Raw genomic sequence first — 11994 nt, 5'->3', positions numbered from 1 at the left:
CCCCCTTGGGTACATTGACTAGCGGTGAGGACGGGCCGCGAGCACCAGATCTGCTCTGAATTCTGCAAACTCTTTTGCCATCAGACGTACGTTGACAAACGCATAAAAACCGTGTTAAGTGGACGGGGCTGGTTCCTTTGGGCTTTTCCTTCCCGCAGCCTGGAGCCGGAGTCCTTTGCTTTCCCTTTCCTAGAACCGGGTGTGGTGGATCGGTTGGATGTTTGTTCTCTTCCCCCCCCCCAAGTGTCTCCCGTTTGATTCGGATCTTTTCCAAAATACAGTTAATGACCTGTCCGGAGAGCAAAGAAAATGTGAGCTGCCCCATTGGGGTCTCTCCAGCGCTGGCAACAACAAAAAGAGGCCCTAAATTCGGTGGCACCTTTTATTTAAAAAAGAAAAGCAAAGCAATAGTCGAGTCACCTTGACGTTGAGTCCTGCGGCTCCAGCCCTAGCCCCGTTCCGCCAGCGGGGTCTCGCCCTGGCCCGGCCCGGCCCGCGGGAGAAGGTGGTAAACTCAGCCTTGGAGGGTGTGAAATCTGGAAAGGGGACAAAAATGCGCAAGTGGAAGTTGGGGGAGCCGCAGAGGTGCTGGTGGGTTTTGCCCTCCTTGATCCCAGAACTTTCCAGACCCAATCCACGGCTCTGGGCCAGGTTATTATCCCCCCCCCCTCCCCGCCCAGTCGGCTTGAATAAGGTTTATAGAAACGGTTTGGGCCCCTATGGGACGTGCAGTGTCTCGCTCCGGCATGTAAATCGAATCCTGCCCGTTCCTACAGTGTAAGGAGGCAAAATGCTAAAACGCAACAGCCAGTCGCTGTCTCACCCACTGCGAGAAGCCAGGATACGCGTGCATTGTGTATGTAAAAGCAATACACGTACACACACGTGTGTGCGCACACAGCAGCCCGGAGTAAATAACCGGCCGCGAGTAAAGCATGGAGCGTTAACAAAGCGAAGTCAGTTCTCCTTTCGGAGATCTCGGGCTTGGCCCCTTCGGAGAGGGGGATTGTAAAGGTGTCACGTTAGCCTAGCAGTTTCTGGTGTGAAGACCCCACTTTCAGCCACGGCATCAAGGCGCGCACAGATATAAAGTAGCTCGGGGCGGGGGAGAGTCCATCTCGGCCCAGCCAAAATCCAACGTTATCAACACAAATCTGATCGCTGGCAAAAAAAAAAAAAAAATACCCGGGACAGCTCCCAAAAGCAAATATTAAACTCTAGACTGGCAGGGTTTTGAATACTATTCCTTTGTTCTTCAATCGCGAGGAGACCCCAGCAACAAAACGCGCAGGTGGCCCCTCTCTTCTAACTAGACTTTAGAACCGAATATTTCCAAAATACTCATCTAAAAATCAAAATCCTTTATTCAACTCATAAAAAAAGGAGCAGAAGGTTAATCGACACCCTTTGGGGGGGGCAGGGGGGGCACCTTAGACTGACATCTGCAGTCTTCCTTCTTCCCCAAATATCTGCAATTTGCCGGATTGAGAGAGCGAAGTGGCGGGGGATTATTGTGGTGCCGTAAAGTTCGTGTGTAAATTACAGAAAGCAGCCCACGTGTTCGCACTGCTCCAGAGAGCTGGGGCGCTGGGGCGCTGTGGGGTTTGCTTTTTTTTAATTTTTGCGTCTCTGTGATACCAAATAGGCCACAACCCCTTCGCTTGAGCTGCAGAGCTATCACCTGTCCGCGCCCAGATTCCTAGGTAAACCCTGATCCTCTTCTGCATTTCGCCCCCTCTCTCTGCCATTAACAGGTAACAAAGCAGAGACGGTCTCTCTCGCTTCCATTCCGGTTGGTTTTCTCATTGTCTCCCGGGGATTCTTACCAGACATGGGAAAGCTTCTTCTTAGGCCTGGTTTACCATCACACGGGCGTGCCCTGGCCTTTTTTTTTTTTTTTTTTTTTTTTTTTTTTTTTTAAGGAGTGGGAAAATGGTTCATTAAGAGGTTGACTCCTGTTCCCAATTCCTGCACCACGTGACGGTGGGAGTGAGTTTGGGTTTAAATTCACTTTCAAGAAAACCCTGATAAAAATCTTGCCCCATAAAGAATCAGTAGTTTTATGACACTGTCTTTTTAAAACCCTGAGTACTCAGGCATAGAGTCCATTTTGCAAATTAAGATTTTTGGGGGGGGAGGAAAAAAAGGGAGAACTTGGAGTCCAGCTAGGACAAGCAAAGGCGACTGGTAAGAGAGTTCTTATTCTTTATTCTGCAGCAATTGACTTTATTGATGAACGAACAGGCACTGAGAGGATGAGGAGGGGTGTGTGTGAGTGTGTGTTTTTACCAAATAATTCAATAGGAACTGCATGAAATCTGCTCTCTTTACTTTGGGCATGATAAATGCATCGGTTTTGTGGCGGATTTAATACGAATTTACATCGTTATTGTGTGATATCTCTATGTACCTACAACACTAGAATTTGATCTCAGTTGTGTAAAATAGGATCTGTTGTGGGGTTGTGTGTACGTTATATACAGACAGGCACAAGCAGATATCTAGACGTATATATATATATATATATATATATATATATATATATATATTACCTGTGCCCTTATAGTTATAATATACATATGGTTTTGTGTGTATATATCATGTATATCGCGTATGTGGGGAAATACGCATATGTCTATTGCACTTTATATATATTCCGTTAACCGATCAATTTATAAATGGGGAGTGGGAGATAGTTTTGTTTTTACAAACTCAGAAGACGGATTCATTTTAATTAATCCGTAAACCTCAGCCACTTTGATTCTGGCTTGGTTTTTAGATAGCTATCTATAACTATATACAAGTGATTCTTCTGAAGTCTCTCTTCTCCGCTGGATTTAATTTGTGATGGAAAATAAAGAGCAATGCCAGGGTGTTTTTTGGGAAGGAAAGAAAAAAAAACAAGCTAGGTGAGGTGTTAGTTGTCAGAAAATAAAAACAAAAAATTAAGAAGCAATTTGCCAGAGAAAATTCATAGAGTTTTTTGTTTTGTTTTTTTAACCATCCAGCAGCACACTGCAATCCGGAGTCTGGGATTTGACGGTGCATGTGTCTTAATTCGAATACACAGCAAGTCCCCGATTAACCCACAGCCTGGGCTCTCAGTCACAGACAAGGCGTTAGAAAACTCTTTAAACACAGTGGGTTTTATTATTATAATCCAACTGCCTTTCGGATAAAGCCCCAACGATTATTTTTTCTTCCCTCGCCCCCCTTCTAAAATTGTACCGTACTCCGCTCATTGCACGAAAGGTGGGGGTGGTATATTTTTTCTTTCAAAATAAATAATCGCTCCTCTACCTGCCATTAGATCTATATTTTCCCCTTTTTCTTCCTTCCCCGTGTCCAGCCTCCCCACTACACACACAGGCTTGCAAGGCAAGGGTTTGGGGCTTGGAGTCAGGCATTTTTACCTTTTAAATAATCGGTTCTCTTTTATAAACTCTGCTGAGAAGGGAGAGGAATGGTCGAAAGATGGATGTGGGGTGGGTGTAAATGGTCTCTATAAGGACCCTTGTTGAATTTCCCCTTCGCTTTACAGAGATGCGGGATTTTTTATTTTATTTTTTTTTATTTTTTTTTTGCTCATTATCCAGCTCATCTGATAAAACTAGAACAGGATTTTTTTGTACGAGAATGTATTAAACAATGAATTTATTTTTCTCATCTAAGTGCTTTCCTTTCCTTTCTGGGATATCCGGGGCCCGATGCACAACTGTGGACCATGCCGTGTTAAAAGTAATCACTCAAATAAGCCGACTGAATTATTATAACACAGTCTGGCGAGATTGCGGGAGTGGGGAAAATACGAATTTGGATGAAAAATCAAGGATTGTCCAGATTACCATTCTTTAAAATGTTTTAATCTCTCCTTTCACTCTATAGATGTCAGAAATTTGACTCAATGAGTTCAAAGACGCAAATTCTCATGCTCTCTAGCGAATATGGGGGGGGGCTTACTGTGACACCGATTTGTAGGCACAGCTAGGATTGATTTTTCAAACAGGACTTCTGCTTCAATATTGCTCCTAAGGTCTGATCGCTTGAGGATAAATGAAGGGTTCAGGGCTCCATGTTTTAATTTTTAGGCAGAGGGCAGCTCTCGGGAGCTGGGCTTGTCTGTACCTTGGGGTGGTAGCGGGTTGTAGCCGAGTTCTTGGGAGTATAAGCCGAGCACTGAGCTAATTGGAAAGCCTAATCCAGGCTGCAAGAAATTCCGAGCTGGCTATTTAAATTATTTAAAACGAGGGGGAGGGGGAAAATGGGTTGTGAGGAAGGAACCTGGCGTGTAAATCTCGCTGCAACTATCTCCCCTCCCGGGTCGGGTTTAAAGGGAAAGACCCTTGCGTCCCTGCAGGAGTTAGAGCTAAACTCCGCAGGGTCACCAGAGCTGTCAGTCGCATGCCTGGGTCCCCCGGGGGGGGGGGGTAAATCCACCATTCCTGGCACCCTGGGTCCTTTGAAGTCGCCAATATTGGCCCCGGGGCAGTATCCATCCATCCGCGGAGGGCATTCCGCCGTCTCTCCCCCATATGTATTTATTGCAGGCTCGATGCTGGGCCGCTTAATGACGTTTGGCACGAACTGAATAGTTTCCTTTGTGTCCTGATATATGGCCTCTTGGCACTCAAGAACCCCGCCATTGTTCAGACTTGAATCGCAAACCATATTTCCAATATTTTTTTAATGTTGGCATTAACCCTCGTCCCCCCCTCAATTTATAGATGGAGGGGAATCAATAATACCTCCTTGGGCCTGTTGGTCACCCTTGTTTCAAGGGTCGCCCCCGTTAAACGATTGTAAACTTTGAGGGCAGCCCACGAGGTCGGCTGTTGCTTCTTACAACCTTTTTGGATATTTAAATACTACGCATCAACCTGCAACCGTGTTTGTTAGTAGCAGAAAACCGCCATTTATTGCAAAGGCGGGGGGGGGGGGGAGGAGAGGAGATTAATTTTGTGAGCTTGCCAGCACTTGCAGTAAATCACAGGGTTCCCTTAACCACTGTAATTTTCAGATTGACCCTTTAATCCCAGATTGAATCGATTCCTAACCCTCTCAGTCGACCGTTATATTAAAATAAACCCACACCGCTCTCCAACCACCCATATTTCACGTTTTTGCAACGTGGGGAGGGCTCTCCTGCTCTTCACCAGCGCTGCCTCCCATTCCTGCGTGGGATTTTGAAAACCAGCGCTCAGTCAAGGGAACCCAGATTTCCCCCCCCAGCGAGCCCCAGTAATTAGGGGGGACAGACTGGGCTAAGGAGGAATAAATCTCTGCACTAATGCTAGGGAGCGCATTGATCCAGTGAGCGGAGGCCGGCCCGACTTGGGTTTGGGTTTATTTTGAATTGTCTAGGAAATCAACCCAGTCCTCGAGAAACAGCTCGGAGACGGGGACGATCAGATTCAAAGGGTCGATTTACTTTTTGCAGCCTGGCCTAGTTTAAAAGGGTACTTTTAAAAAAAAATTAACCCCCCCCCCAGCCTTGTGTGTTATCCATCCCCACCATGTGCCAACGACCCAGCTCCAGCCCTCTAGGCGCCCCCCTGGGTTTGGGCTCCATTTCAGCCTGGCCTCTGCCCGGGGGCTGGCTGGGTGTCTTTAGAAAGTTGCCCACTGAGGCAGGCTCCGCGCTGCCTGGTTTCCTGACGCTGCCGCTGGCTCTGCGTTAAAAGGCCACGAAGCCAGAGTCCCTTGGCAGGGGAGCGCTCGGCCCTGGACAATGCGAGGAAGTGAGGGATCGGTGGAGAGCGGCATGAATCTCCCAGCCCCCCCCGATCTGTACCTGGACAATGTGAGTGAAAAGTCCACAGAGCTCAGGGTCAAGGCAATGGGGCCCTTTTGGGGTCAGAGTGGAATTCGGGGCGGGGGATTCATAAGAAAGAAAAGTGTAGCCTGGTCTAGGAGTGATCTGCAGCAGAGAGCTGGAAATACACTTGGATTTAAACCCCAGGGCCATCGCTTGTGAGGGATGGAGGAGGGAGGGGTTGTTGGGGAGCAGGTCTGGATGGTTTAGGGGTTGCTGGACTTGTGACTGGAAGGGGGTGAGAAGCTCAGCTCGCCCCCATTTAAACTCGTCCTGTTCCTCCCGCCCCTGTGCATGCCGAAGACCCAGCCGTCTGCTCAGCCGACTGCAGCGTGTGCTGGTGGGTGCCCCCCCGTTGTTTGCATCGCGGTCCAGGGGTTTCCCAGAGGCACTGATCTAAAACGGGACGTGCCCCCAGCCCCAAGAGCCGGGGAGCAGGCTGCGAGCCGGGGCGGCAGGGGCCCTGGCCCAGTTGGGTTCCGAGGGGCCCTGGACAGGGCGGGGGAGGCGAGGAAGGGGCTGGGTGGGGGGCAGCGGTTTGGGATATTCCCCCGCACGAACTGGCTGGAGCTGATGTCTTCAGGGCTGATTGACAGCAGCAACGTCAGCACCGCAGGGAAGGGGAAGCGGGGGGGAGAGGAGGGGAGGCGAAAGGCCCCAAACTGGATCTTGATGGAACATTTTTTTCCGAGAAGATCAAGGGCAAGTGAATCCGTGGAATGGGGACTGTCCCGCCGGCCGCGGCCAGCGAGCCCGAGCGCCCCTGAGCAGCCGAAGCGAAGCGGAGCCCGAACCGAGCCCCCCGGGGGAGGGGCTGCAGGATGCGCACCCCCTTTGGATGCTTTTAAAGCAGCAGCAGCAGCCAAATTCAGGCGAAGTGTGAAGATTTCCCCCCCTCCCGCCCCCAGCCACAGCCTGAGCCTCCTGCCCCCCCGGCGATCAGTGTAAGTGCCCCGGACTCTCCCTGCAAAGATCCCCGCTGGGCCGGGGCCGGGGCGCAGCGGGACACGCAGGAGGTGTTCAAATCCCCCGCCCCCAGCAGCTGCTCCAGCCCTTCTGCGCAGCAGGGAGAGAGGCGGGTTGCCGGAGCCCTGGGGTGGGGGTGGCAGCAAGGGCCTTACGCGCAGGTTGCTTGTAAGCGGCCCTAGGGCACCCCAGCCAGGGGGCCCTGCTCAAACCACGAACGGATCCGCACTGCGCGACACCACCTCGGCCGGCCCGGGGGGCAGGAGCGGGGTGTCTCTAATCTTGTCCTCTAGGGCCTCCTTTAAACACCGCGCTCCCCTTTGCACCCCTTCGTGCCCGGCCGGCTACGCCCCCCGCGCCCGATCACCGTGGGGCTCCCCTGAGCTGCGAGGCGAGGGCCCCATGGAGCCAGGGCTGGGAGACCGGTTGCTGCGCCGCTTTGCCCCCGGCGCTCTGGCCTGAGCGTCTGGGGCCCTTTCCCCGTTAGGTCTTGGCCCTGGCTGCACAGGAGCAGAGCTCGCTGGACCCTTCCGAGGCGGCCCCGGCTGGATTTTTCTCTGCGGAAGGGAAGAAAAGTGGCCGGACGGGCTACCTGGGGGGCGGGGGGGGGGCGCTGTTTGTTTGGCCAGCGTGATAAAAGAGGGAGCGGGGTTTCTCTCCAGCCGCCTGGGGCCATGGGGTCTCCGTTGCTGCGGGGTCTGGAGCTGGAGTTGTCCCCCCCAGCCCCGCTCTAGCTGTGCGGGTTCATCGATAACTGACAGGAGCGAAGCCCCCAGCGACGATCCAGCCCCGCGGATTGTTGCCGGCGCAGACTCTGGTCCTCAGGGCGGGCTGATGTTTCGTGGACCTGCCGTGAGGCGTGTGGGCTATTCTAATGCGTAGCAATCGGGTGATTATTTGCCTCTAATCGTCTCCGCACAGAAAAAAAAAACAATCACACCGAGAAAGAGAGTTGCGGTGGGGCATAAAGTCCCGGCACCAGCAGCGGCCGATGACCGCCGACTTGCCCCCGAGGCTTGCAACGCGCCCCTAACTCAACCCTAGAGCTGCTGGTGGAGAGGCATTTGCATAGCGGTGGGGGCTTTTGTCAGGCCTGGCCAGGGGACCGGGCTCGCTGGCACGGGTATAAAGCGCTGTATTTGTGTGTGTGCACGCAGGATCCGCAGTCGTTGGGCCAGCGTGGTGTAACTTCAGTCAGTGCGGGGGTGGGGTACCCGAAGCAGGTACAAATCCCCTGCGGCAAGACAAGCGGGGCAAACATGTGGCTGGCGGGTCGCACAAGCAGGGTTTGTTGCCAGCCTGCGCTCCTGCTGAGTTGCGAGCTTTAAAATATTCCCAGGTGATTTGCTGGAGGGAAATAGAGGGACTGGTACTTTTGCCTACCGGGGGAGGGGGTCAGACTGGAATTTGGGAGACTGCCCCAGCCCTGCTGGAATAGAAAAACGAGCCTGTGTTATTTTAATACAAACGTAGCACAACTCAATGGAGACAAACCCCAGCATATAGAATTAATAGCTGCTTAGAAGCTGGTTCTGGGGTGAGAAAATGTCCTTTCTCCCTCCCAAAATATGTCCTTGGGGATCTTCTTATTGACAGACGCGCAAGAAGTAACTTGGTAGCCGGGACTGTCTGGTATGCGCGTTTGGGTCTGTAGTGCGCCTTGATTTAACTTGGCCTGGTTGCTTTCTCCCCTGCCCCGCAATTGTCCAGACACAACTCTTCTCCTTTAGCGGAATCCCCAGTTTCACGGAGCGCTGCTTCCATTCTTGTCTTGCTCTCCAAAAAGCTATACACCGGTTGTCGACAAAGCGCTAATTTTCGCAGTTAAAAATCGCAGGATTTCTTGCCTACGAAAATAGCAGCTGTTTCCCCGTAATTTGTACAAGTTCAACATTTAAAAGGCTTCAGCGCAGAGGAATACAATCCCCACCCCCACTCCTTTCCATTCCTAGGTTTTGTGTATAGGGGAGACATATTTACTTATGAAGCTGGGGGTGCATTAATTCCTCCTCCCCCCCCGATATTTGAAGGGAGTTCATAACCCCCAACTCACTGGATTCTCTGGCTGTGATTTGGAGAATAGCAGAAATGCCTGGTAGGATCCCTCCTGCTTTTACGTCCCTCGGTTGCGAATTTCTACTTTTTGATACAAGTTTGTGTCTCAGCAGCACTTGAAATCAATGGGACGGTGTTAAACGTTTGCAGATTGGTGAGGCATAAAACAGAGCAGATGAAGACTAGCTTGATGCTGTTACTGGCAATAATAAAGAAATGGATCAGATTGATTTCCCACAGGGCAAAACCGAGACCCAAGACAGCAATGGGAAATAAAGTTTCAGCTGGGGGAAAGTTTCAATCATCAATGCAAGGACTAGATTGGCTTATGGAACGGGGTTGCTTTGATTGCTTTCTAAAGTCGAGACCAAACTATATTTAAAAGACGAGCTCGCATCTTATGTATTTAATTTCAGACATCAGGTTTAAAGAACTGGCTTGTTCCAATTGTTGCCTGATCTATAAATTGTGTATTGGCTATTTTAATTAATAATATAGTAATATTAACCTGTACTTATAGGCTACACAAGATAAATTTTAAATATACCCTTTGGCTGGATCGACGGAAATATTACCCACAAAAACTTCGGAATATCTAAAACGCGATTCCGAGCTGTGTTCTATGCAAGCTGGATCCGCATGGACCCCTGCTCTCCATTAAGCTGTAACTGCAAATCCTAATAGGATAAAACTCTACTGTTCAAAATACTCACTCACCAGGCCGCTGGAGTTATTGGGGTTTGAGATTCCTACAACCGATTGAAAGAGGCAAATAGCAGAAATCTTTAAAGATTTCTACTGTGAGTAAATTCTCATCCCCTAGTTAAACTTCTCATCCCAAAGAGCTAACGTTACTCCCCCGCAAAAGAACCACGCAGGATTCATTTAAAAATCAGTTACCAGTTCAGGCAAACATCGGTGCTTATGTCCCTGCGGCACGGTATTGACAAGACCGAGGTATAAACACGATCTTTGCTTGTTGTGCTTAGTACAATACTGTAAATGAAAAGTACATTTGCACAGTAAAAGTCCGGCTTGATGCGCAGCAGCCTCGCTGGAGCTGTCAGGTCTTATCTTTATTGGCTTTTCCCAGTCTCTGTCCAAGTTGAAGAGAGGTCTCCTTTTATCTTAGTGAGCTTGCACTTAGAATGTTTACACAGGGCAACTTTTTGTTTTAGCATTATTACCAAGGTTAAAAACCTGACTTGAGCCAGGAGATAAGTGGGTAATACTGCACTGAAGTAGGCTCTCAGGACGGGAACCGGTGTAGCCGCTGCCCGGATCACAGAGCAAATTAAAACCAAGCAGCAAACCCTCTTAGAGGTGTTTTCCAAACCAACTGAAAATGAAAGCGAATTCCCCGGCAGATGTTGCAAATAATTTCCCTGTAACAGATCCCGGCATACATCCAATACGAATGAAGTGTAAAGTTTTAAAAATGTTTTCTGGAAGGTGTATAAAACTAGAAGAGAACTGAAAGACAAGAACGCAATACGTTCACTCTAGCTAAGTGAAAGCGTTTGTCAAGCTCTAATTGACTTTTGTTAAGAGAGAGAGAAAATATCAAGGCTCAAGTCCTGATCCCATGTACTCAGTTAGGACCAAGATTTAGCCTTGATACTTTCCTACAAAGTAAATGTAACTGACCAGTGACTTCTTTATTTGGTGGAGAAAACCGAATGCAACTGTTTGGGGTTTTTTTGTTTAAAGGACACGTGAGAAGTAAATAAGTTCTTTGGTATGTAAAGCTTTTGATCTGCAGCTAAAACATTGCTATTTGTACCAATCGGACTGGGACGAGGGAAACGTTTGCTTTTGGCATCCATCAGTTTAATATCCAGCTGTCGCCCTTCTTAAAGTTACAAATAAAAAGCGAAGGGAAAACGAGTATTTTCCCTTGTAAACAATAATCGATTGTCCCATCAGAGCAGAACAAACAGACGGGAGTGTAGTTGCTATTGTAGGCCCTGGGCCGATTGTGCCGTCTTTACTCAGGCAAAACTCAGCCATATTGCAAAGGTGGGTGATAGGCGGAATATAGATTTGTAACCGATTTATTTGTAACCGATAAACTGATTTTTGAATCCCAACGACATTTAATTCATAGCGAAGTGGAAGAGTCAGTCTGAGCCCTCGGGTGTTGTCACCCACCCATATAATCCATTCAAGATTTCTTCTGAGTTATGCTGTGTTACCAGACTGGGAAACCCCAGGCCCTGATCCCTTATAATCCAGATCAGGAAACGAATTAACAAAATGGGGCTCAAACCCAGAGACCCGTTCCAGTGGCAATGGAAATCAAAGGGGAGTTCAGCGTTGGGGGTCGGGGGGGGGGTCTTCCAGTCGTACCTGGGCTAAAGGGAACAGTGACGTTTTCCCGGCGTGGGAAACAAAAGGGCAGGTTTAGAAAATGCCCCCTCCGCAGTCCCGGAGCAGAACAACAGCTGAGCCCGCGGTAGAAAGCAGCGACCTGCCGCTCTGGGCTCACGCGGCTCCATGGGGCTGTTTGTGGGACTGGGCCAAAGCTCTGGCCTGGGCCAGCTGCGGATACTTGTGATTTCCCAGCCGCAAATTAGCGCTGCCCTTGACCCGGCACCCGGGCGGCTGATTTTCAGGCGATTTCAATTTGGCAACGGCCCCGGGCGCGCCAGGGCCCAGGGTTTCGGGCAAGGAAGGGGGCTGGGGGCGCAGGCGGGAGTCGTGCAGCGCTGGTCTGGCCTGGCCTGGCCTGCTAGGTTAAACCGAAGCAAGCCCGCGCGTTCAGACAGCGGGGTTGGGAACGGGACCGGTGCCGACCGCCGGGTTGCGAGGATCCGAGCGCCCCAGCCGGAACAGGGGCAGGGCCGGTAGGAAATCCGCTGCAGTCGCGCTTTGGGCCAGGGCATGTCGGGGGCAGCCCCGATTCCGTGCTCGGGCAAGCCGTTTAAATCAACGGGAGCTTGGTCCCGATACACGCTGGTGGGACGGGCCCAGACATTTACCGGTCTCTGTGTTCACTTGCTTGAAGGGCAGAGTGGATGGGAACACAGACTTTGAGCAATGTAGGCTTCGGTCATGCGGGCTGGTCCCGGCGCTGCCCGCCCCGTCTGTTTACACTGAGCCCGTTCGCTTTTCTCCCACGCGAGCCGGCTTGGCACTAACCATGTGTGTCCCTGTCGAAA

General features: G+C 50.5%; 1 protein-coding gene across 1 annotated transcript in view; it reads left to right on the top strand.

The window, feature by feature from the left end:
• The first annotated feature begins 6846 nt into the window (after positions 1 to 6846).
• The window catches only part of TBX4 (T-box transcription factor 4), a 59403-nt gene continuing 54255 nt past the window's right edge, over positions 6847 to 11994 (top strand). Inside the window, 1 exon segment of the mRNA XM_043499420.1 lies at positions 6847 to 7667. Coding sequence (XP_043355355.1) covers positions 7653 to 7667 — 15 coding nt within the window. The 5' untranslated portion in view covers positions 6847 to 7652.

Source organism: Dermochelys coriacea, chromosome 17, assembly GCF_009764565.3.
Source record: "Dermochelys coriacea isolate rDerCor1 chromosome 17, rDerCor1.pri.v4, whole genome shotgun sequence".
NCBI lineage: Eukaryota > Metazoa > Chordata > Testudines > Dermochelyidae > Dermochelys > Dermochelys coriacea.
This window is presented reverse-complemented; position numbering and strand designations above follow the sequence as displayed.